The sequence below is a fragment of the Talaromyces stipitatus genome, genomic scaffold (assembly GCF_000003125.1).
Source record: "Talaromyces stipitatus ATCC 10500 scf_1105507295517 genomic scaffold, whole genome shotgun sequence".
NCBI classification, from domain to species: Eukaryota; Fungi; Ascomycota; class Eurotiomycetes; order Eurotiales; family Trichocomaceae; genus Talaromyces; species Talaromyces stipitatus.
This window is the reverse complement of record NW_002990121.1, coordinates 961,444-985,238: the sequence shown is the minus strand read 5'-3', so window position 1 is coordinate 985,238 and position 23,795 is coordinate 961,444. Positions and strand designations below refer to the sequence as shown.

General features: G+C 45.8%; 8 protein-coding genes across 8 annotated transcripts, besides 1 other annotated feature; 4 read left to right on the top strand and 4 right to left on the bottom strand.

The window, feature by feature from the left end:
• Nucleotides 1–1,106: 1,106 nt before the first annotated feature.
• Nucleotides 1,107–3,067, top strand: TSTA_003770 (ThiJ/PfpI family protein). The gene is made up of 3 exons (XM_002487929.1): nucleotides 1,107–1,258; nucleotides 1,326–1,566; nucleotides 1,630–3,067. The coding sequence occupies exons 1-3, from the start codon at nucleotides 1,181–1,183 to the stop codon at nucleotides 2,019–2,021; spliced, it is 711 nt and encodes a 236-aa protein (XP_002487974.1). The 5' UTR covers nucleotides 1,107–1,180; the 3' UTR covers nucleotides 2,022–3,067.
• TSTA_003760 (SNF2 family helicase/ATPase, putative) lies at nucleotides 2,306–5,566 on the bottom strand (the record flags this gene model as incomplete). The annotated part of the gene is made up of 1 exon (XM_002487928.1): nucleotides 2,306–5,566. The coding sequence occupies one exon, from the start codon at nucleotides 5,564–5,566 to the stop codon at nucleotides 2,306–2,308; it is 3,261 nt and encodes a 1,086-aa protein (XP_002487973.1).
• A 3,248-nt stretch (nucleotides 5,567–8,814) lies between these two features.
• TSTA_003750 (tRNA dihydrouridine synthase (Smm1), putative) lies at nucleotides 8,815–11,643 on the bottom strand (the record flags this gene model as incomplete). The annotated part of the gene is made up of 2 exons (XM_002487927.1): nucleotides 8,815–10,441; nucleotides 10,691–11,643. 2 exons carry the CDS (start codon nucleotides 11,641–11,643, stop codon nucleotides 9,031–9,033), a joined length of 2,364 nt encoding a protein of 787 aa, XP_002487972.1. The 3' UTR covers nucleotides 8,815–9,030.
• A 1,394-nt stretch (nucleotides 11,644–13,037) lies between these two features.
• TSTA_003740 (inorganic diphosphatase, putative) lies at nucleotides 13,038–14,703 on the top strand (the record flags this gene model as incomplete). Its single annotated transcript, XM_002487926.1, has 5 exons — nucleotides 13,038–13,508; nucleotides 13,571–13,690; nucleotides 13,749–14,092; nucleotides 14,147–14,230; nucleotides 14,282–14,703. 5 exons carry the CDS (start codon nucleotides 13,038–13,040, stop codon nucleotides 14,421–14,423), a joined length of 1,161 nt encoding a protein of 386 aa, XP_002487971.1. The 3' UTR covers nucleotides 14,424–14,703.
• Nucleotides 13,168–13,193: a microsatellite.
• A 3-nt stretch (nucleotides 14,704–14,706) lies between the features above and the next one.
• Nucleotides 14,707–15,412, bottom strand: TSTA_003730 (uncharacterized protein). Its single transcript, XM_002487925.1, has 2 exons — nucleotides 15,228–15,412; nucleotides 14,707–15,149 (listed from the first exon to the last, which is right to left on the bottom strand). The coding sequence occupies exon 2, from the start codon at nucleotides 15,103–15,105 to the stop codon at nucleotides 14,785–14,787; it is 321 nt and encodes a 106-aa protein (XP_002487970.1). The 5' UTR covers nucleotides 15,106–15,149; nucleotides 15,228–15,412; the 3' UTR covers nucleotides 14,707–14,784.
• Nucleotides 15,413–15,546: 134 nt separating this feature from the next.
• On the top strand, nucleotides 15,547–17,134 carry TSTA_003720 (protein transport membrane glycoprotein Sec20, putative). The gene is made up of 3 exons (XM_002487924.1): nucleotides 15,547–15,993; nucleotides 16,049–16,299; nucleotides 16,356–17,134. Exons 1-3 carry the CDS (start codon nucleotides 15,668–15,670, stop codon nucleotides 16,913–16,915), a joined length of 1,137 nt encoding a protein of 378 aa, XP_002487969.1. The 5' UTR covers nucleotides 15,547–15,667; the 3' UTR covers nucleotides 16,916–17,134.
• Nucleotides 17,135–17,748: 614 nt separating this feature from the next.
• TSTA_003710 (DNA replication factor C subunit Rfc2, putative) lies at nucleotides 17,749–19,328 on the top strand. The gene is made up of 4 exons (XM_002487923.1): nucleotides 17,749–17,981; nucleotides 18,042–18,120; nucleotides 18,170–18,976; nucleotides 19,031–19,328. The coding sequence occupies exons 1-4, from the start codon at nucleotides 17,848–17,850 to the stop codon at nucleotides 19,190–19,192; spliced, it is 1,182 nt and encodes a 393-aa protein (XP_002487968.1). The 5' UTR covers nucleotides 17,749–17,847; the 3' UTR covers nucleotides 19,193–19,328.
• Nucleotides 19,329–22,045: 2,717 nt separating this feature from the next.
• TSTA_003700 (uncharacterized protein) lies at nucleotides 22,046–23,498 on the bottom strand (the record flags this gene model as incomplete). Its single annotated transcript, XM_002487922.1, has 2 exons — nucleotides 22,046–22,851; nucleotides 22,910–23,498. 2 exons carry the CDS (start codon nucleotides 23,496–23,498, stop codon nucleotides 22,466–22,468), a joined length of 975 nt encoding a protein of 324 aa, XP_002487967.1. The 3' UTR covers nucleotides 22,046–22,465.
• Nucleotides 23,499–23,795: the final 297 nt, after the last annotated feature.

The window sequence follows — 23,795 nt, the reverse complement described above, 5'->3', positions numbered from 1 at the left end:
CAGACCGTCATCAATCTTGATCCGCTGGCACATGAATTATTACGGTACCCCAGTTAGTATATTTGGCACTATGATAAGGAAGGGTTGGGGGTCAGATAGTCTAGATGAGACTTTTGGCGACGGTTTGGTGAAATATTGTTTGGAATCTGGGTTCATCGTTTTACGAGAGGTTGGTAAAAAGCCGCTGGTCTGTATTTCCATCGTCACCATTACATAGAAGGTAAGTCTCTCTATTCGGCTAGTGTTTGATGGCATAAATTAACGCTGAAACAGATACGTCAAATGGACCTACAAGCTCTGAAAGTCGACCTATTGTCCAGAGGGGTTACTTCTTGATTCCATAAATCTCAACGCACACAATGGATCTTGAAGTAGACTAAGGGCACGGGTCTACTTTGGAATAGGAGAAGCTCAGTTATGCTCGATCAACAGAAAAGAGTTTCCAGTCCTCAAAAGTACAATTCTCTCCTTCTCAAGGGCATCAGAACGATTATTTGACATAATTGTCCTTTTGGTTTCCGGATCATTATGGTAGGCAAGTGTCTGGCGATGTAACAATCCAATGTACCATGTTTCGGACTTGGACTTTGTCGATTCACTCGATTCCTTCTCATTCTTTTCACATTTTGTTTGTTTTTACGGTTTAGATATCAGCTTGTTTCTAACCAGGACAGAAGCACTCTACAAAAGTTCTACCAATAATCCAGCATGCGTTCGTTTTGTTTGACCCTCTACTTCGCACCTCAAAGTCACTCTACAACCAAATTCTCCCAAATAGGAAGTTTAGGGCTTGTGTAAAGCAGCAGCGGAGACTAGCCCATTTCCGGCCTAGCGCGAGCGAACATCAGTCTCCAGCCTATTCTTCTTGATGTTTCTTCACCTTTCTTCAACTCCCATGTTTCTACTCCGTTTTCAATTAATAATTCTACCAAAACAGTCTCAGTAATAGAATAAGCCTCCGGGTCGCATTCCTAGAAAGCCTTAGCCTCCACCGATATAGAGGCGATATTGCCGGATCCAGTAGGTGGGATTCATGATGTTCGATGAGATCATTGATCTTCACAATAAGCTATATAAGGCTCGGGATCGTTCTCCATGAATTTGTAGAAGCATCTCAGTTAGAAGAAACCTTGTCAAATAACGCAGATAGTATACAGAAGGCTACTTAGGCACTATCAGAATGGCTCCCAAGGTTCTCATTGTCCTCACCTCTCAAAACGTCATTCCGAATACCGACCATCAGACCGGATGGTATCTCGTACGTCCAATACCTCCCTTTTACTGACCCCGGAAGGATCATAACTAACCAGAGAAAAAAATGATAGCCTGAATTCGCCCACCCCTGGAAAATCCTCCACGATGCCGGCGTCGAATTAACAGTCGCCTCCCCCAAGGGCGGCGAAGCACCCCTTGACCCAGCCTCAGTCGAAATGTTCAAGCAGGACGAAATCGCAGTTAACTTCCACAAGAATCAAGAACCGCTCTGGAAGAATACCGTTCGACTTGCCGATATTGTACCTCGGGCCAAGGAGTTTGATGCTATTTTTTATGTCGGTGGGCATGGTCGTATGTCTCCCTCCCCAGAGAATTTATAAGGACATTTGATACTGATTCTTGGTTGGAATAAAGCAATGTTCGATCTCGTCTCAGACCCCATCTCCCTCTCCTTAATCCAAACCTTCGCCTCAGCCAAAAAACCAGTCAGCGCAGTCTGCCACGGACCCATTGTCTTCGTAAATGCCACCACTCCCTCCGGCGAACCACTCTTGAGAGATGCAACAGTCACCGGATTCTCAAATGTGGAAGAAGATCAGGCCCAATTGACAAAATTGATGCCGTTTTTGTTGGAGGATAGATTGAAGGCGATCCCCGGTACGAAATATGTCAAGGCTGATCAACCCTGGGGGGAGAAGGTGGTCGTTGATAAGACGTATCAGCTTGGGGGTGTTTTGATTACGGGACAGAATCCGGCTAGTGCGACTGGGGTTGGGAAGGAGTTGTTGAAGGCTTTGGGGTTGTAAGAAGTATTTGTTATGATGAAATGATTCCTAGGTTATGTAGTTATCGAAAGTGATCATTTTTTGTTTCAGAATTCACTAGGTGGATACAGATTTGTCCTCATCTATTGCAACCTGTAAGTAACATGTACGAATGTGATATCAAGACATACAAGACTTGAAATAATAGAACAGACGCCATTTATATGCAATCATACAACCCCGTCCTCACAAGAGTGGCGTCAATGGAGTTCCCGAACCAAGAATACAACAAAACCATGAAATCCCTGCCAACAATTAGTAGACCACTAATTCAAATCAGCCGCAATCATGTCCTCAACAGCCTTCATACCAGCTTCCTCACTACGCTTGGACTCTGTCGGATCATCACCCACAACTCGCTGATCAAGCGCCAGTTTCGTCTGTCCCAATGCATAGATTTGCTCCTCGATAGTCCCTTTCGTAACAAGTCGAATTACTTCAACCTCCCTCGTTTGACCAACACGGTGTGCTCGATTCTCTGCTTGGACGTCTTCCTGCGGATTGAAGCTAGAGTCGAAAATGATGACTTTGTTGGCACATGCGAGATTGATTCCTGCACCTCCTGCTTTGGTTGACAGCATAAACACCGGGATATCCGTCTGTTCATAGAAGGCATCCAGAATTGCTTGGCGATCTTCGACGTTGGTGCGGCCGTCGAGACGGAAAAATCTCATATTGACTGTCTCAAGGACGTACTCCAAAATGTCCATGACGAGAGTGAATTGTGAGAAAATGAGAGTTCGGTCGCCATTCTCCTTAAATTTCTTCAGTAATTCGCAAAGCTTGTCGATCTTTCCAGAGTTCATCCATTCTTGGTTCTTCAATGTAAATGGTCCGAGGGATTTCGGATGTTTAACACACATGGAATGACATTCGAAATCGTTATAAGGTTGTAATTCCTCGAAAATGATGTCTGGATCGGACAAAGACCACTGTTCCTCTTTCAAGCACGCTTTGGCCATCTTGCCCAGAATCTTGTCGTTGTAAAGTCGTCGTTTCAAAAGCGGATGAATTGCTGTGAATCGTAGTTTCATCAGAATATGGGCTGATTTGTTCCCGGTCTTTTTACCCGCAGCACGATCGGCGAGAAGTGCACGCACTTCTTCGTTCTCTTGTCGATAGATCTCTTTCTGAGTCTCATTCATTTCGCAGTACTCTACTCGGGAGACCTTTGCAGGAAGATCGATAACCTGATGCTTCTTCCTTCGAAGCACAAAAGGTGCAATCATTGACCTAGCGCGCGCAATACGCTGAGCCGATAATAAAGTAGCATGTTCCGAAGCATCGGTTGCCTTTGCTTTTTGCGCGAATATGGTCTGCAAGTCCTCTCTATGCTTGCTGAAAACGTCTGGCAACATGAAACCAAGCAGTGAAACGAGCTCCTGAAGATTGTTTTGTAACGGGGTCCCAGTAAGTAATAAGCGAAACTCGGCAGGGATTCTGACTAGCTGATCGTAAATCTTTGATTCGCTATTCTTCAACACATGTCCCTCATCGAAAACGCAAACACAGAAACCGAGATTTCTCAAAAAGCGTGAGTCTTCTTTTGCTTTTGCAACGGTATAGGTCGTGATGACAACATTGATATTCTCTCTGTCGTCTTCGATCGCAGCTCGAATCTCTGCACGTTCTTGTTGTTTGGCATAGTAAGGCATGACATTGAGCGTAGGGCAGAACTTGCTGAATTCGCGTAGCCAGTTTTCAATCGTAGACGCTGGTACGACGATAAGATGAGGACCAGTAATACCTTGCTCAAACAAGTGCGCAAGAAACGCAATGACCTGAAACGTTTTCCCCAAACCCATGTCGTCCGCAAGGATACAACTAAGTTGCTTGTGAAACAAAAGCGTCAACCAATTAATTCCGACGATCTGATAATTTTTCAGCGTATAGTCGGGCGAAATAATCGACGGTTGTGAGACAAAACGAGACTTCCGCCCACCATGGGTCACAACTTCGTCACCGTCATCGGTTGTTGGTGTGCCAATCCCAGAATCGTGATCCAAACTGACCAACTCCAACTCCCCATTGCCCTTATTTCCAAATATATCAATACCCCATTGCTTCATTTCAGCAGCCAAGGGCTTTCCTAGACTCTCACAATGCGCCACTAGCGCATCGCATGCCTCGTAGCCCTTCATCATCTCAACTGCCTTGTCAACGACCTTGTCGCCGATTGGCTTCCTTGGTCTTCGTGATTTCTTCTGGCTAGTACCCTCTCCAGCATTGTCCGTTACAGCTCGAACAGCATTCAGTGTACGGAAGGGCCGCGCATTGATAATAATCGTAGCAATCGACTCAGGAGTAGCGGCAAGATCAGCGAGAGCTGGGACAGTACACGTGTTGATGAATTTGAGAACTTTTGTTTCGATTTCACTATTGTCTTCCTCGGAGCTTGCATCGGACTCAGACTCAGAGGCCATACTCTCTTCTTCAGGAGAATCATGACGCTTCAGATCTTTTCTTTGTATAAGCCGACCTTTGGGCTTTGGGGCAGCTTCAGGCGCAGGCGAGGCCTCTGAAGAAGTAGCGCCTGGTCGAGGGCCACGCATCAACCGTCTACCCTTGGGTTTAGGGTCATCTTGAACCTCTGGAATGTCCTTTCTTTGCACGTTGGCGGTATATTTCTCCAGGATCTTTTGTTTCGACTTGATGTTTTGCTTCGCTGTGTTCATATGTTCGCGAGGGTGTGTAGTGGTAGTCAATTCATCTGGCGAGCTGACTCTGTCGAGGTCCTCCTGTTCTGCGATCTGTTCGCATGCACGATCAAAATTCCCGCTACTCTTCATAAAAGCTCTCAGACCTTCCTGTATTGTGAAGGAAGGAAATAAACTCAATAAACGTGTAACAAAATTTCTCATACGGTTGTCTTCAATATCTTCGATGGTCTTAATCTCGTCAAAAATATTCGAGTTGTCGTCGTCGACGGGTATGGCGCGCGATATGGTGGTTTGTTTGAATTTCTTCGCAGAGTCAAAAGACTGATCAAGATGCTCGCTTGATCTCTTGCTACCAGGCTGGTAAGCAAAACGAGCTGCTATGTCCTTAAAAGCCGTTTGAGAACCAGTGTTATTCGAAATCGGCGATTCCATGATTTTTTCTGGGCTCCTGGAAGGAGTCTTGGACAAGATTCGCGGTTTGATGTTTGTCGCAATGCTCAACTCGTCTTCATCTGAAGAACCTCCCGCGTAGTTAGGACCCTCGTCGTCACTTAAAACAGGCGCTCGTTTTTGTGGTTGTGGGATTGTAGGAGCGCGAAATTGCGTGCCACTTGGTGCCATCAAATTTGCAAGCATGCCGCCGCGAGGTCTGGAGGGAGAGGTGGCTGGTCCTGCGGGTGAGGAAGCTGCGACTTGGACCACGGACTTGGCTTCATTTGGTGTACGGTCGATGATCTGGGTTGGCTGGGTGTAGCGCTGGGAAAGGGGCGTTTGTTGCGTCTTAGGCGCTATGAGGACTGTGGCGACGGTGTCCGTGTCGTCAACATCCCTTCGGAGGCTGGGGGTATCTGGGACAGATTCCTCCATGATTTGTCGCTCATCAATTATCTATCAGACGGAGGTCATAATACCCATGAAGAGAATCAAACAATGAAATCGCAAAGATTAGATTGTAACAAAGACTGTAGTCAAGATGTAAATGAACAAAAAATGAAGCAAAAGTGATACTGATAAGCTGAATGAAGCTCAGGAAATTCTTGATGGAACGCATCGATCATTGGACGATCTGCGGTTCCCCGTTTTAGCGCGCTTAGCTGATTAGCCATATTTGGCTTAGTGCTGTAAAATAAATTTTGAAGACTAGCGTACACGCTAATTCTTTTCATTCTATCACGGCACCTCCTTTTCTTCAGAAAACAGTCTATGAAAGTCAATCTGATGCAGGCATTTCAGTGTCCTTCCAAAAGACACTATAATCTGACACTAGGGCGATGACTATCAACTAGGCAAGAGTCATCCACGGCATATACTACTGAAAGAAATTGACGTAACTTCACTACGAGAGACGGGCAGCAATCCTGGAAAGACACACATACGCACAGCATTACATACATGGAAAACACCAGTATTGTATTGCAGGAAGGAAGTCCAATTCGCAGGATCCCTTCCTGAACGCAGTTAACCTCAGCTTCCGCTTCCAATTTCTACCATCATCTCATCCTCATCCCCTATCAGGCCCCCAAGACCCGCCGTGGTCAAGATATTAGCAGGACGAAAAGTTCTCAAATACTCAGTTATGTGCACGGCTTACTTCATCGCAGTCATTTCCGTCTCAAATCATGGTCCGCGTGCGTACAACATCAGAGAGACGCGAATCAATAGGATCTAAGCGGCCACTGAGATCGCCCGCAGCAGTGAGAAAAAGGGGGTCTAGGATATTCATCTCCGTAGTGTGCTGGGATATCACTTAGAGTCTCCTGCGTCTTATGTATGGGTATCAAATTATCGCTCGTCGATTGCAATCAAAACACTTCAAGACTCTTATCAATGTATCGTTCGGATTCACAAGACAAGCGAGACCCAAGGATAACTGACTTTATCGAAGGGATATCGGCCTCGAGAGCACGTAATGAACAGGGACAGCTGGGATGGAAACCCCATGTCAACTGGTTTGTAAGCTGTTTTTTCAAGCTGGTTTATAAGCTGGCGCATCGACTGGCACGCACGCAGACGTGTAGGCACGTACCTAGGGAGGATGTCAATGGGGTCGTTGGAGCCCTCGTACATACGTATAAGAGGATGCATCTGTTATTATCTCCCTACTATAAAGACTTCCGGTCTTTCGCAAACATCTAGCGAAGCAGCGGTATCCCCTGCAAATAGGTCAAATGTAAATAGAATACGCATCTCATCAGCTAGAGCACTCTCTATCCATTTACCTAGGTATACTTAGTCCAGCCTTTTACATCTCTTGAGCAGCGAGAGCAGACAGCTTGTTAGATCAGAAATGAAAGATAAAATACATTTGTACTCCGTAATACGTACTGAGAACATTTAGCCATAACGTATGTCTCTGTTTGTTGCCGATATTACGGGCCCTGGATATCGGTGGCATGTCCAGGTTCTTTCCTCCCAGCATCTCCCCTCTCCATCATCTCCATCAACTCCATCCACTACTGCTTCATCCTTTCCCTGAATCATCCATCCACGATGTACTGCCTACGAAAATACTACTGAGAACCGGACTTTAGACCGTTCAACCAAAAAGGAGCCTGTTGTGGAGCTGGGTTGGCAATTTGAGTGGTATATGAAGACATTCTCCCGCTGACAACTACCCACTTGCCTAAAGTAGCAACATGGCTTCAAATCCACATCTGGCATCACCATAAAGAATCTTGAGCTTCTCAGCCACTATCTCTCTGGATTCATCACTGAGACAGACAGACATTGATTTCCTTGTTTTCTTTTGGATTATTACGCTCCTCGTGCCGTTTCTCATGGATATAAACCCACAACTCTGATCGAAGAGACGTACGAACGGGTCAAGAGCAAGTGATAACTTTTTGATCTTCTTTTTACTCATATGTGGACAGTAGAACCTGGCCATAACCAACAGGAAGCCTCTCAAGGACCAAGTCAATATATCCAGAAGTGAGTTCCATCCAGCGATGAAAGGCACCCTCCAGTATATTGATAAATTTTAGTATTAACAAATCGGATGCTCTTCAGTTCCGTTCCATATTGAATCCAAGCTGATATTAATGGGAATATGGAGCGGTCTTCTTTTTGATGTAGCCAGGACATATGTGACGACAGCAACGAAGTTTGATGATGCAATGGGGCAATTAGCTTATTTTATCTTTCTGAACTTCCTACTTCTATGTCCGAAACACCTTCCCATGTTGGTATACCACGACTGACTATTTTAACTAGTAAAAGCCTCGTCCAGCACTACGCCTCAATATACCTCTGTCATCCCAACTTCACTTTCATTACGACAGGGATATCCACTAATTGGAGTATGGGTTTGAACGGACTGGCATGATGAAATCCCAGCCAGGGAGCTTTTAGAAGCCGTCAAATTCTTAGAAGAGCGACTTTGGTCGGAGGAAATAAACCTTGCAGACTGTATTGAGTGAACTTGTGCAATAATCCCTAGAGGCGGAACTGCATTTCTCCGTCCTGCACAAGATCGACTTTATAAAGATGAAGTCAGACATAGAGGCCCACTTTGTTGAATCGCAGCAATGAGTCAACCTATATCCACGGGAAGAACGTCAAGGGGATCTGGTGCAGCTGTTTCAGGGGACATTGGGTCCGGCGATCGTGTAATGAAAAATGCTCAAAACCATGGGGATGTCGCCAAAAGAGAGAACATTATATGTTATGAGATGGAAGTCGCTGGAGTGATGGAATTACACACTATCTTCCTATTCGAGGCATTTCAGATTACACAGATGGACACAAGAATGTTGACTGGCATTTATATGCGGCTTTAGCAGCAGCCGTATGTGCCTGGGAGCTCTTGTTATCCATTTCGCCACAATTTGTAGGCCAATTTCCCCTAACTCTCGTTGGAAACGTGTTAGATCACTATATAGCAGATGCAGTCAGCAATCCAAATGCCTTTTAGTATCAGAACTTCGAAAGATGTAGGATGCATCACGCGAGGAGTAAATCTGGTGAAGAGCCTGGGAAAGACTGGGCTGGCCGCTGCAAAAAGAGACCTCCACTCAACACTGGTACGCATAGCCACATAGGTATTTAACGAATCTACTTTAGATACCTGATAGTCGTCACGAAGAAGATCATAAGAATTCAACGTAGATTCATATGTATGTGAAATCAATGTTTTATTAGTATATATACCTCGTACAAATAATAACACCGCAAATGCAATAGCTAATGTCCATAAATTTATGTGTAGAGAAGATGATATATGCATCGTAAGAAAGTAAATCATCCCAAGCCGAGATTATAGCCCCAACTCACCACGAGACGCCGCCCAAGAGAATTCCAGACACTACTTTGATCCATAGAGTCTAAGGCTATCAGACAGCTACCCCACTTTGTTGAGGTGCCGCTAGCACAGAGAGATCAACGTCAGTCTCAATAGGTGTATTTGGGACACTTGCTCGAGCAGAGGTTGTTCTAATAGGACCTGGCCCATGCTGCACATTGGACTGCTGCTTCTTGATATGCCCTGAGATTCCGGCAGCTTTGGCAGACTCGTTGTTCTCCATAGCATTCTGAACAGCAGATGGTTTGGTCTCCTTCTCTGTGATTTTGCTAGTAACTCCCTTCATTTCAAGACCGAGTATCTTGTCGACTTCAACCGCGGCAGGTAAGAGGTCGTCAAATTCCAATGTTCGACAAACGTCCACGTAATTTTTGGATTGTTTAGCTTGTGCGCCCGCCTTGTCTTTCGCCTTGATCATCATATTGAGTAGATATTTCGTATTTCCAAATTTATTCTCGACTCGAATGGCTTCCTTGACGTAATCTTTAACAACGTCCCGCCATGGTAGAAGTCCTCCATCGGCCTCGGACCGGAAACAAGACGAGTTCGCTTCAGCGGCTGTTGCAATCATAGCCCCATCCACATTATATTCTTTCATCAATTCAAGAGCTTGGTCTCGCGACGTGACATCTCCATTCATAACGCATGCAACACCCGCATTCCGACAAACTTCGGCAATCATACTGAGTTGATCGCGAATAGCTCGCTCACGAGGTCGCATTGGAGTCGTGCGACAATGAATTGTCAATCCCGTAATACCGGTAGCGACCAATCGAGTAACAAGACTCTTTGTCAACTCCGGCGTCTCAAGAAGTCGAATCTTGACTGATATGCCTATTTTATATGGCGTCCCTACTTCACGCACAAGCGATTCAAGAATAGAAACAAGTTTATCCGGTGTCCGTAGCAATGCCGCGCCCATTCCACCGCTGGTGCTGAACGGTTTCGGACACCCTGAATTGACATCTATTCCAGCAACATCCCCGGCCACCACCTTGGCAGCCTGCACAGCGAATTCTGGCGATGCTGTACCAATCTGAAATATGAGTTTCCCTTTCTCGTTCTCTGGATCGATGCGGTAGATAACCGATTCCTTGGGCAGTTGATCGGCACTTTTGCTACTGTTGGAAGGTATACGTGTGAATTCTATGGTGTTATTTCGTGGATTGACGCGCCGAACAGCACCCATTATAGCTCTATCAATCGTCTCAGGGCCCCATACAAGATCAGCTCCATACTTTAATGCAATAAGTCGAGAGGGGAGTTCACCCGATCGCACCATGGGTGCGAGGACGATCTTTCCGCGATAATCAACCCCGTTCGCGGGGATCGGTACACGAGGGATCGAAGACATCATTCGGCGAAAAATGTTAAGCATATCATTATACGGTGATGTTTTGTGGGACGATTCCGTGGTGTAGCCTGCTTGTCGTTTATTGAGACTTGGAGTGAGGGTAAAAGCGGCATGGTTAGTCACGGCTTGCAAAATCTGAGGTCACGTGAAGATAACCGTTATCTGCCCAATTATTTGCTTTGAATCATCCCAAGACTACTCGATAGCTATACAAGAAAGTCCCTGTCTGAGTCATTACTATGTGCTACTAGGCCAACGGATATAAAGATGTGATATATACATGGAATTTCAGTCGGAAATGGTCTGTCAGCTTTCCATTTCGTGTCTCGTGACAGACTCCTCCATCTCCGACACGTTGTGCTGCTGAGGCAACTCGGCTAGGACCACAGACTTGTCTGGCGGCGGGCTGTTTCGTGCTAGAGGTGCGAATTTCACATCTTGTTGCTGTCCAGACCTTCTTTTTCTCCACCAAAAAACTCCCAATGCAACGAACGCCACAGCCGCTACAACGCCCACAACAGGCCCCGCGATCCACGCTTTGCTGGATGAGGAGGAGCCATCAGTGCTGTTTGATGACGCAGATGAAGTAGAGGTAGAGGTTGGATTGCTATTGTCCGAGACAAGCTCTGCATAGGTAGAATTGAACGGTGCGTTCGCTGAACCTGTTGCATTTAACAAATAGCAGTTATCAAACCCATCGGCAAATGAATTGTCGTAAAAGACACCGAGACACGACTCCGGTCCGTTATAAGTTGCGCATTCGTCGATACATCCGGTGATATTCGCGCTATAGACCGAGGTGATATTGCTACTCCCGCTCCGACCTTCGAAGCAAGTCACGTTGAATGTTTTGTCGTTGCTTAGGATTTGTTGCGGTACAGTGATTGATGAACACGCGTCGATTGATGGCAGATTCACCAATGCGACATGGGTATGGTAACTGTCAGCCACGAGATTCCCAACCTGCGAGTTTTTCAGATAGCAATTTCCATAGCCAGCAGTGAGATCTGAGTTCCACCCTACCCCGAGACATAGCGGGTGCGCATGAGCACAGAGCTCCATGCATTCCTCCATCGTTTCCGTATGTGGCCGATAGTCAAGTCCCCAGGGGAAGTAGTCGCCGTAACCCGCCAGGTCCCAGCCACAGATAATATGGAAAGGCAAACCCTCTTCCGATTCAATAATCGAATTGTTTTGGTACGGACAAGCGGTGTTGTACGGCGTCATCTGTGTCGCGTTTGCGATGGCGCTGTTGACGTTGACGTTATCGCTTCCTGTCGTGCTCAACATGCTCGAAGTCACGCCCACGCCTTTGAATGAGCATGTTTGATTTTGGGTGTAGTATGTAACACCGTAGCAAGCGGGTTGGTACCAGGAACACTGTTCCATGCAAGCAGATACACTTGACTCTATCGAGTTCCCGACTTCATCGGCGAGCAGATCAGCGCCGCAATATGTATCGAATTGAAAGCCATTCTGCGTCGTATATGTATTGGACGGGCAGTTGGAAGGTGAGTCTCGCGAACCTAATTCTACTTGAAAAGAGTTAAAATGACTGTATATTCCGACTCGGTCCGTCACTCACGCTGCCGAAAGATTAAGGCCATGATGTCCGTTGCAGTAAATAGCTTTGCGTTTATATTTCAACGTCCATGGTATAGGGTTTGTGAGTTCAGCGCACGCAGACTGGCACGGCGAGGTGGGACAGGAAGAGGAAGCAAACGCATTCTTCGAATGGTTTCATTAACCGGGGGCGAACCAACACTGGGGTTGGGAAGTCAGAGCCTGAGAGGCACGAAAACAACACACGCTAAGGGTAGCCCTTTTAATTAACTGAGGTATCATGTACGTGCACTAGGTAGAGTTGGTAGTAGTGGTGGAGGATTGGATCTAGTTTCTAGGTTATTTTCAGCCTCCTCATAACCAATCACAACAGGGTTGAAGTGTTGGTTGGATTATACTTTGCTAGCATTTCCCTCAATTTGTCATCATTAAATGATGAGAAACTACGTATCATCGACACAGGCCTTCGACACAGATAGAAACCATTCTGTCTATTCTATGGCAGGTCGTACAGTACCTAATAGGAAGCTCTAGTTACCCATCGAGAGGGACTCTGATACCCAAGTACTCGGAGATCAACATGGGTAGTAAGTCCCAGTAAACACACGAGGACTCTTACGCCCTTCTTAGTCAAGTTATGATGTTATCAGTAAAAAACATTGAAATCTGTATATAAATCATGCCAGAAGTATGTGGTACTGAGCAGTCTGAGATGCTAATGTGGAGCAAGTTAGGGCTCAAAGTTGAGGCCTGAGGCCTCAGGCCTTAGAAGGGAGTTAAGGGATAGCGGAAGAAGACCGAAAAATATTCTCCCCTGTAAATTGTTAATGCACATCACCACGACTCGCTTTGATCGACGTTATATAGAGCCATCACCTGTATTCATACTAATCGACAAGGTCCCCGTCATCACTAGCATCTATTTGAGCGTTCTGTTTCCGATTGACTGAGCGTATTACAAGCCCCAAGCCGAATCTTCACAACACCTCGGCCTAGCAATCGACAAATCCCGAAAACGTTCCGGCACGCAGTCAGCAAGTGCATCAGTGGATATACATAGGGGCAGTTCCATCCGGCCGATCAGCCTTTCACTCTAATTTATCTTTTTGCATTGTCCCTCGATGAACACGTTTGCGAGGGCGGTATTGCGTCTGCGGCGGACCCAATTGGCGGCGATGAGTGTCCCCACCGCTCTTGCTCCCTCTTCTCTCTCCACAACCATCCCACCTTTGTCTTCGTCAATACAAACAACTTCTTCTTCTTCTTCTTCTTCTTCTCGCTTAACTACCAATTCCTCGTCTCCTTTACATCCCAACACGGCGAGGTCAAATTTCAGATCCCAGCCTGCGGCCGTCAATCGTGCAGCCCAGCTAACAAGACATTTTACAACTTCCACTAATTCTATTGACCCCGCCATGTCGTATTCCATTCGCAAAGTCGGCGCCGCCCACACTCTCGAGCACCGTGTGTACATCGAGAAGGATGGTGTGCCTGTGTCTCCTTTCCACGATATTCCCCTGTATGCCAATGAGCAGCAGAACATTTTGAACATGATTGTCGAGATTCCTCGCTGGACAAACGCCAAGCAAGAGGCAAGCTTCTACATGCTGGGGAGGTCAATGTATGTCAATTTCGCTGACAAGTTTCAATCTAGATCTCCAAGGAAGAGTTTCTCAACCCAATCAAACAGGATGTTAAGAAGGGCAAGCTGCGTTTCGTTCGCAACTGCTTCCCCCACAAGGGCTACCTTTGGAACTACGGTGCCTTCCCACGCGTGAGTCCAACAAAAGCAAGCCATTTATGATATCAATATCGAGACTGACGTACTACAGACCTGGGAAGACCCCAACGTCGTCCACCCCGAGACCAAAGCCAAGGGTGACAACGACCCATTGGACGTCTGCGAAATCGGTGAACTTGTTGGTTACACCGGTCAGATCAAGCAGGTTAAGGTCCTCGGTGTCATGGCCCTCTTGGACGAAGAAGAGACCGACTGGAAGATCATTGTCATTGACGTGAACGACCCTCTTGCCCCTAAGCTAAACGACATTGAGGATGTCGAACGCCACCTCCCTGGTCTTCTCCGCGCGACCAATGAATGGTTCCGTATCTACAAGATCCCTGATGGAAAGCCCGAGAACCAGTTTGCCTTCTCCGGCGAGTGCAAGAACAAGAAGTGAGCATTCATATAAATTGGTTGGAAGGTGACCAAAATACTGATCAACAATAGGTATGCTCTTGAGGTCATTCGCGAGTGCGCTGACGCCTGGGAGAGACTCATCACCGGTGCCACTCCTGCTGGAGATATCAACCTGTAAGTCAACTACTGGGAGTTCCATGTGACCGTATGCTAATTTGGCAATAGTGCCAACCTTACCAACTCCAACTCCAAAGACTTGGTCGACCAGAGCGCTCTCTCCAAGATCCCTGCTGGCGAGAACCTTCCTCCTGCTCCTATCGACGGCAGTGTCGACAAGTGGTTTTTCATCTCCGGTGCTGCTGTTTAAGCCGTCTATCTCACAGGCTTGTACATGAAGTACAAGCCAACTGATGTGGGACCTAAAATCCGTCCTATACCCCTCGTGATGGCATACTTGATCGATAAGCTTCTGGCTTCCTGCAGCCAGGCAGTTGAGCTTATCTGATATCAAAATTCAAATCATACAAGTCCAGCGAAGTTTTTTGTATACGTTGTTCTGTCATAGCTATGGACAGTAAAACGAATCCAAAAGACCGTAATACGAGAGTATTCCCTTTCAAAACATGAAAAAAAAAATCCCGGATTTGAAGAGCACTCACGTAAGAGTTGTAAAAATCAATTGATATACACGAACATAATAATACACTCCTCCAAAAAACATGCACAAATCAGCCCTTCAAACTCTGCTCCCTCTCAACCACCCGCCCAACTCTAGCAATCTCATCCAATACATCCCCGATCTTCATCTTCCGTTTCCCAACCTCAAGTTTAATCTCTTTCCCACCTTTAAACCCAATCGTAATCTCTGGAAGTTGTTGCGAGTTTCGCGGTAAATGTGACACTTTGATATCGATGTGTGTGGGACTGCTGGCTGGTGCAGTAGAAGGGTTTTGAAGGAGGTTCAGTAGGATTCTGCATGGTCGTCCGAGGGGGGAGAAGGGGGAGAAGGCGGTTCGAAAGGAGGTTATTGTTGAGACTGGTATGGACATTGTGTTGACTGTGATTATTGAGTGTAGTCGACTCGGTTCAAATACTGTAGATCGGTTTTTTTTCCCTTGTTAGTTTGATTCCTTGATTGACAGGAGAAGGGTGCTAATGGCTCCTCACGTACGATTTAACGAATGATCTGGTTGCCTGAAGCTCGGGTCCGGAAAATGATGGTATGATCCGCGCGGTGTGGACAGACCAGGCTTTCAAGACCGTTGAGCAAAGTTCTTGTCGATGTAGCGAATACACTAAGGGATCTATATTCAGTATCGTTTGATCGTGAAATTGTCTGATGCTATTGACAATCTCAGTGGAATGATTTCGGGATGCGGAGGGAAACTTTCCATGTATGTTTGCATCCAGTGCAAACATGTTCTTCAGGTACCGCTTACCCGTGTGTGATGACGCCGGGTGGCAGCTTGATACATCTATATCATATATTTGTGAACTTCTGCACTTCTTCAACGCCATTTATTTCAAATTTTCCTGGATTGTTATTCCAAAGAGTTCTACGACTTATAACACATTCATGCGCCACACAATTCCAAATACATCTAAGACATAATGTCAACCATCCACACCCTCCAAGCCCGTCTCAAAGAGACCTCCAATGCCCTATACGAAACAAAACCACTCATCGATCGTCTCCGAAACTTCACCCAAGCCATTGGCCAAGGCGACGAAGCGCGCCTCGAACTCGGTGCCGAAATCCACTCAAGACTGAAAAATGTCGAAGAGGAAATGGAGATTTTGAATGTTGAGGTTGAAGGGTTGGAAGTTACGACGGGTGCACAAAGTAAACGGAAGACGGGTGATAATAATGGAGAGAAGGATGCGGAGAGAAAAATGGTTATTGGGATCGCGGAGAGGTTGATGAGTGATTTGAAACGGTGCGCTATACTATACTACTCACTTGCGATGGGGATTGCTAATATTGGCGGACAGGACAAGAACCGAATTCCGAACCGCGCAACTCCAGGCAAACCGTAACGCAGAAGCTGCTCGCAGAAAAGAGCGAGAGATGCTATTTGCGCGACCCAGTGAAAGAGCCGAATCAACAATCAAAGGATCCAACAAGTTTACCCAGAATGATATTGTGGTGAATGCATCGAATGATGTTACGGCCGCCCTTAGGAGGACACACGAGCTTATGCGGACGGAGCTTTCACGTAGTCAGTTTGCGCAAGAGACACTAGGTACGCTCCCCTATCATCGCTTAGAAATATGTTTCTAACATGTATATGTGAAATAGAGCAATCAACAGCCGCACTTTCCTCCCTCTCCGAATCCTACACCAACCTTGACACCGTCTTATCATCCACCAGAACTCTCGTCAGCTCTCTCCTCCGGTCCCAGAAATCCGATACATGGTATCTCGAGACATCCTTCTACTTACTCATTGGCACTATCGCATGGCTCGTTTTCAGAAGGATACTTTATGGACCCATGTGGTGGCTTGCCTGGATGCCAGTGAAGATGATATATAATGTTGTTGCATCTGTTATCGGGCTGGCGACTATCTCGGAATCCATTGCTACCACGACCTCGGCCGTTATCAGCGCTACACAGGTCACATCTCTACCTGGGGAAACTGAAACAGCGAGTATAGTGATGGATGGAGCAGATGCTCCAGTTATGAAGACCTACGAACAGGTATCTGCGGAGACGGAAAATGAGAATAGTGTACTTGATAAGATTAATCACATGGTCAAAGGAGATCAACAACACGAAACAGCGGAGGAATATGACGGTCCACGAAATACGAAGAAGAGAATGTGGGAAGAACCCGTGGAACGACGTGATGAATTATAAACCAATGATTATATGATATAATAATGTGTGGATATTTTCGAAATGCATAGCGTATGGCCAATTGAGCGTCTATTTTGATACTTCAAGGTATATTTCCTCAAGTCCTCGTATCCTGGGAGAGAAAAGAAGAGAGAAGCCGAGGCGATCATAGCAATACCATTTGGACAGAACATTTTAGAAAGAGCGTGTGGGGGTGAGAGAGTATGTAATGGAAAGGAGTTTCTGCTACAGTGTCTTAGGGCTCAAATATCTTGACTCGACGCGTACTGGCTATGATGAACAGAAGGCCTCTCAGGCCCCATATCAATATATCCAGATCGATTGCTGGATTTCTTCGATCTCTTCTAGTTCGTAAAATTCCAAAGTAAACCGAGAAAATCAATGGCTTCCTGTCACAGTCACGGATCCAGAGAGGTGGTTCTTGAAAAGCTCAAGATCCTTTGTAGCGATGCCGATAGATTTGAAGCCATGCTGATGACTTACTTTAGGCAGGTGGATAGGGAGTAACACGTGATAGTAGACACGATGTTGGAACAAATTTTATACCATTTCGCTAAAAAGGAGATCTTCTTAATGGGACTCTCTGGAAAGTGCTTGATGAGTGGTTTTGAGTGTTCCGAAGTTCTTATTGTTTCCAACAGATAATGTGATGAATCAGCAGTGGATGGAGAGAAGGATGGAATCGAGCCTGTCAAACGATGAATTTATAGCCTAGCCTTATCACTTTATCGATAAGAGCCCACCCTAAGCCTTATCGGGGAAAATCATCGGAGCGCGACTTTTGACTTTGACGCGTCTCTCTTTGCCGCCATTTATTTGTCTGAGCTTAATACGACGACAGCTTGTCTACACAGATCACCAGTGTCCTCTAATCGAGCCTGACAAACCCTAACTGTGAGGCGGACGGAAATTGAAGACCTACAGATCAATCAATGGCGTCAAACTTCTTTAATAACAAAGCCAGAGCTGCCGCCGCCGCAGCAGCGGCGGCTTCAGGGAGCTCTAAGCAAAAGACCTCGGAGAATGCGGAAGAACAGGCGCGTTTACAGCCTTGGGTTGAGAAATAGTACGCTCCTCTCATGACTGTATTACTTACAGAGAGAGTCTGAAGCTAATGGTTCTATAGCCGTCCCAAATCGCTAGATGATGTCGCAGCACAAGATCACACAACAGCCGTTCTCCAACGAACATTACAAGCGTCAAATGTACACATTGCTATCCCACCAGTCGGAACCAACTTACTAACATATGTAGCTCCCACACATGCTCTTCTACGGCCCCCCCGGAACAGGCAAAACATCCACCATCCTCGCCCTCTCCAAATCCCTCTTCGGCCCAGCCCTCTACCGCACCCGTATCCTCGAACTCAACGCCTCCGACGAACGAGGTATCAATATTGTCCGTGAAAAGATCAAAGACTTTGCACGAACCCAACTATCGCACCCCAGTGGTCTAGATGCAGCCTACAAAGCAAAATATCCCTGCCCACCATTCAAAATCATTATTCTCGATGAAGCGGATAGTATGACTCAGGACGCCCAATCTGCGCTGAGACGGACAATGGAACAATACAGTCGTATTACGCGGTTTTGTCTTGTGTGTAACTACGTCACCCGAATCATTGAGCCATTGGCGAGTCGATGTAGTAAATTTCGCTTCAAGGCGCTTGATGGCGTTTCGGCAGGTGATCGGATAAATGAGATTGCACAAGCGGAAGGACTGACGCTTGATGATGGTGTGGTTGATACGTTGATTAGATGTAGTGAGGGCGATTTACGGCGAGCGATTACATACCTTCAAAGTGCAGCGAGGCTTGTCGGCGCTACATCAACACAAAAAGGGAAAAAGGATCAAGAAGATACAGAAATGACGGATGCGGGTAGTTCGTTGATTACAGTGCAGACGGTTGAAGAGATTGCGGGTGTTGTGCCGGAGAGTGTACTCGATAAATTGACGCAGGCAATGCAGCCGAAGAAGATGGGTTCGGCGTACGAGGCTGTTGCATCTGTGGTCTCGGATATTGTTGCTGATGGTTGGAGTGCTACACAAATATTGACTCAGGTATACCATCTCGCATATACATATGTGACGTGTACGCTTGCTGATCGATCTTAGTTATACCGACGCACTGTTTTCAACGACGCTATCCCCGATACCCAGAAGAACAAGATCGTCATGGTGTTTTCAGAGATGGATAAAAGGTTACTCGATGGCTCGGATGAGCATCTTTCTATTCTGGATATGGTTCTGAAGATTTCAGGTATTCTAGGCTCTTGACGTGTTGGGCTTAAATGAGTATTTAGAATGTACTACGTGATATGACTAATTCCACCTACTATGAAGTCTTCCGGTTGTTATGATACATCTAAACAAGTTACAGGCTTCTGTATAATATAGATCAATTGTAGGTGTATAATTTCTCATCAGCTGGAGCACTCAATTCCTATTTACCTAGCTATACTTAGCCCAACCCATTATGTCTCTCGAATGCAGCGAGAATAGAAGACTTGTCAAAATATTAATGATATTGGAATTAACTAACTAAACCTGTCTTGTATCTGGCAACCTGGTAGCATGTAGTAGGGAATAAATTGAATATGAAATCGTAAGTCGTAATTCGTAAGCAAAATTTGGTACTCTACTGAGGGAGGACTTTAGACTGTGATCATTTGAGTCATCTTCCTCCATTTTCTCCACGCCGCTGGCCTTGATTTCCTCTTTTGTGTCTTAAGGCTTTGGCTCTTCACCATCGGGGGTTGGATGATTGATTGAGCATCGGAGGTGGCATCAAACGGAGCCAGTGTCAGTATCGAAATCCGGAGGGCTCAATGTGGTGTCATTGGTGTTCTTGGGCTCCTCAGCTTGAGGTGTACTGACGCTCTGATCGTCCACTGCAGCATTCGACTGTGTCACTTCTGAACTACCGTTGTGTACCATCAGGCCCAGTTTCAGGTTCTGATTTCTCACTGGGAGGCGACTCAATCTGGGACGCCTTCCACTCCCTAAATGTCTGGCAGTTAGCTGTCCATACCTTCTGAAGCAGGTAGGTAACTTAATTGTGCTCTTTGCCGTCATGTGGATCAATAATCTCCCCCGAAATCATGAGACTTAGACTGATCAACACCTTGTCTCTTTTCAACCGTTCAGTCTCTGTATCTTGGTGCCCTTGCATGGCCGCTGAATCGAGTCCCATGTCCTTTGGTTCGAATAGGGCTGGTCCGTAAGAGCAACTAATAGTGGAAGGTTGACACCACATATGAAAGGCCAACTCTCTGAATTTGCGGTAAAATTTTTTTTAATTTCTCCAGTCTGTTACGACTTTCTGTCTCAATCAAGCGGTCCTTAAGTAGATGTTTGATGACCTTGTCATAGCGGAGAAACTCCTTTGTAAGCTGCGTAATTCCTAACTCGTATATACGATATGAATTACTGGACCTCTTCCCAGGCTTTGATGTCCCTCTTCAAATTTTTGAACTCTGTCTCAATTTTTGACTGGTCCCATACATCCTTTGGCCCTCTCCTTGCATTAAGGACCGACTCTCCTGTGACGTCCTTTAAAGACTTTTTCGGTTAGCTGACCTTTCTGGCTAGGGCCTTCTTTTCATCACCCAAGTCTTTGACCCATTTCTTGTAATAGCTTTCTGATTCTCCCGTACGGGGATCCGTTGCTACCTCTCCTACGCTTTGGAGAAGGGTCATTTTCTTCGAAGGGGTCTTCATAATCCCGGTCGGAAGAGCCTTCATCCCCGGTATTGACCATACTAATAGCTTTGCGATTTGATCTGGTCCATAGGTCCCGCCATTGCAGATGGTTGCGGAGATTGTATCGCCACTTCTGGCTCTGAAGACCTCGCGGTTAGTTGATGTGAACATAGAATAGGCTTGGGAATAGTTCTCTTACCAGGGCTCAAGGTGAAAAGTTTTGTAGCCATAGGATTTCTAGAATGGAAGCAAATTCAGTAATCACTCCATGAGAGAATGAATATTATGGATAGATAGAAAGAGCGAGAAATCAATGACGGATGAAAGACTCATGTGTAGTCTAAAGGTAGAAGAGAAAATGCTCACCTTGTTTCAAGTTGATGATGGACTCTGGTTGTCGGAGGTATATTGAAGTGAAACGGAATGTTGGGATTAATATTGAGTCAAAAATGAGGTCTAAGATGTTGAAGAACTGTAGATCTCAGCAGTTAGCCTAATACCGTGTCAGAGGACAAATTGAGAATAAACTCGAGGATATGAAGTTGAAATCTGTAGACAGACGTCTGAAGTAAACTTGAGATATGAGTTGTAAGGTTGTAAGAAAGAAGGGGTGAGGATGGAGGAGGAGTGAGTGGGAAAGAAGAAAGAAGGAAAGATGAAGCAGGAAGAAGTTGAGAGAAGAATGAGCCTGTGAGGAAAAAAGAAAGAAAGGAAAGAATCTTTCACCTAAGTTACAGAGGGTAGAAAAGAGTGAAGGATAGCAACTTACCCGATTAGGAAATATGAGGAGAATATTTCAACATTTGAAGATGAGGATCTACCAAGGTGAGATGATAGGATGAGACGTCTAGTATGAGGTTGAATTTGGTTATCAGATAGATTGTCTGGTAGGTATCACCTAAAGGTCGTATCTCTGGAAGGATAAGGGGAGCGTGAGAATGGAACCGAGCGTAACTTTGAATACCCTCAATATCAATCCGTGTGCTAGCTTGAAACCAAAGCTTCTCTGTAAACAGCTATCTATGATATCTCAAGCTTATTTTTATTTAGGGATCTTTAGCTTACCATATTTTAGAGGTAATAAAGACATTAAATCGAATACTTTTGACCATCCACTTTGTATATTTATTAATGAGTTAGGAACACTCCATAAATTCAATGCTATAAATATGGTCTGCCACGTATTAGGGTCCATTCCATCCACGCTCTTCACTGTTCCATAAAAGGTCAGCCTACATCTAAGCAGGATAATGAGATCACTTAGATCACTTACTTACTGCTGTTGACTATGTCCATCTCAGCTCTAGAAGGCCGAGACCACATAGTCGCGACCCGGACTCTTTCCAGACATAATAGGGCTTTATTTTCAGGAGATAGGGCGTCTTTCCTACTTTGATATATGCATGAGATGCTCCGCTCCAGTACAATCATACCAGTAATCAGATTTCATTAATCCTATCTAACTCCAGAATAAGTATAATCACAATCCAAGGCGGAAAACTTTGTCAAAGTGGCATATCAAGCAAGCCGCCTGTCGGGCTCTAACAAACCAGGGGGAAGTTCGTAATGAGAATAAGGGTATCTATCAAATCAATGAGTGTAATAAATCGAACATGAAAGTTTCTGTAAAGACAACTTGGACAGAAAACTATACAATCCAATCTGCAAGAGAAAAAGACATTATGTATTAGTATTCTCAAAACCGTCTGTAAAGCAAAATCGGGACGATACTCATCCATCCGGACAAAAAGGAATAGCGTGGTGCTGAATATTCCACCGAAACTGAACGAAAAGAAAAATTGCAAAGCATTGACAATCAGGCTTCCGTAGAGAATGGAGAGCGAGTCGTCATTGATGCCATCCCAAATATGTATCGGACTTCGTAGACGAATGTCCCGCACTCGCAATCCTGACTCCTCCCGTGGAAGTGGAGGAGACATGACTAATAATATCTTGCTCCGATACAGTCCCATTCCAGGGCTGAAGATGACTATTGGGTTGCCACCCGTCGCTCCCAGTATAACGGCTCGAAATACTTGGGAAATTCGGTGTGGAAGGGGTCGATACGATAGTGCTGTGTTTATCGTTGTTGGCGCCGCTGTCAAGCTCAAAAATTGTCTCGGAGGAGGTCATGTTGCGAGGGCTTCTGGTTAGAGGACTGACGGGACTGGAATCCAATTCGCTGACGATTGAGGATCGGGTTCTGTCGACGTGTCTGAAAGGTGTAGCTTCTTCTGTGATTAACGGGGCAATTAGTATACTCCCCTCAAGTCTGGCAATGGCATCACTTACTATCGTTATAGCTCCCAAAAGGACCTGTCCAGCTACTCGACATAGTATAATCACTGTCTGTCTGACCTCTCTGTCGCCCATTCTTCTCTTGACTTTCTAAGGATGCCGCTGTCTTCCTCCTTCGGTACCATATGTAGACGCACAGGAGAACAATGATCACTCCCACGATACCACCTACAGCTCCTCCAATAGTTGCTGTCTTATGGCTAGATGACGTCGCTGTAGGATCGACCGCGGTTGACGAAGCAGTAGCAATGTTATCCACAGTCCTTGTCGGTGCGCCCACCGTCTCAGTAACCACCGAATATCCAGCAGAAGTCACAAGAGTAGACGTGACCTGTTGCATGCTTGTCACGCTAGCCGTGTGGTCGTCGCCAGCAGTTGTCGACGTGATTGACATTGTGGTCATTGTTGTTGGCTGAGTAGTCTGAGTAGAATCACCACCTGGCCGATTCTCCGCAGGACAAATCCCATCATCGCAAGGATTGATAGAGCAACAACCCACAAATGGTCCTTTGCTGCATTGATAGAATTGGTATGGCCCAATACAGCTGTTGGCCTGGCGCGCAAACACGGACGATTCATCCATAATTGATGGGCTTGTCTTCGTTCTCGCTAACAATGTGTTCAGAGAGGAAGAGAAATAAAAAACAAATCAACTCAGAATTCGGACGAGGAGACGAAAAGGCAAAGCCAATTGCCAGAGATTTTCCTTTTTTCTTTTGTTGATCGGTTCAACCCGATACTACAGCCAGTAAATGAAAGACACCCCTCGTCAAGCCTAGAGTTGAGTAATACGAAAGAAGGGGCGAAATTTCTAAGCTTCTCGCTACCTGCTTGTCAAAGAATCGGGAAGTGTGCGGAAGAAGAAGAATCCTCCGATTAT

Bases quoted from the DNA above. Each gene is read 5' to 3' on its own strand.
- TSTA_003770 (XM_002487929.1), top strand. From the start codon at position 1,181: ATGGCTCCCAAGGTTCTCATTGTCCTCACCTCTCAAAACGTCATTCCG. The intron at 1,259-1,325 runs GTACGTCCAATA...AAAAAATGATAG, and splicing joins ATCAGACCGGATGGTATCTC to CCTGAATTCGCCCACCCCTG. The intron at 1,567-1,629 runs GTATGTCTCCCT...GTTGGAATAAAG, and splicing joins TTATGTCGGTGGGCATGGTC to CAATGTTCGATCTCGTCTCA.
- TSTA_003730 (XM_002487925.1), bottom strand. From the start codon at position 15,105: ATGTCCATACCAGTCTCAACAATAACCTCCTTTCGAACCGCCTTCTCC.
- TSTA_003720 (XM_002487924.1), top strand. From the start codon at position 15,668: ATGTCAACCATCCACACCCTCCAAGCCCGTCTCAAAGAGACCTCCAAT. The intron at 15,994-16,048 runs GTGCGCTATACT...ATTGGCGGACAG, and splicing joins TTGATGAGTGATTTGAAACG to GACAAGAACCGAATTCCGAA. The intron at 16,300-16,355 runs GTACGCTCCCCT...TATGTGAAATAG, and splicing joins GTTTGCGCAAGAGACACTAG to AGCAATCAACAGCCGCACTT.
- TSTA_003710 (XM_002487923.1), top strand. From the start codon at position 17,848: ATGGCGTCAAACTTCTTTAATAACAAAGCCAGAGCTGCCGCCGCCGCA. The intron at 17,982-18,041 runs GTACGCTCCTCT...ATGGTTCTATAG, and splicing joins CAGCCTTGGGTTGAGAAATA to CCGTCCCAAATCGCTAGATG. The intron at 18,121-18,169 runs GTACACATTGCT...TAACATATGTAG, and splicing joins GAACATTACAAGCGTCAAAT to CTCCCACACATGCTCTTCTA.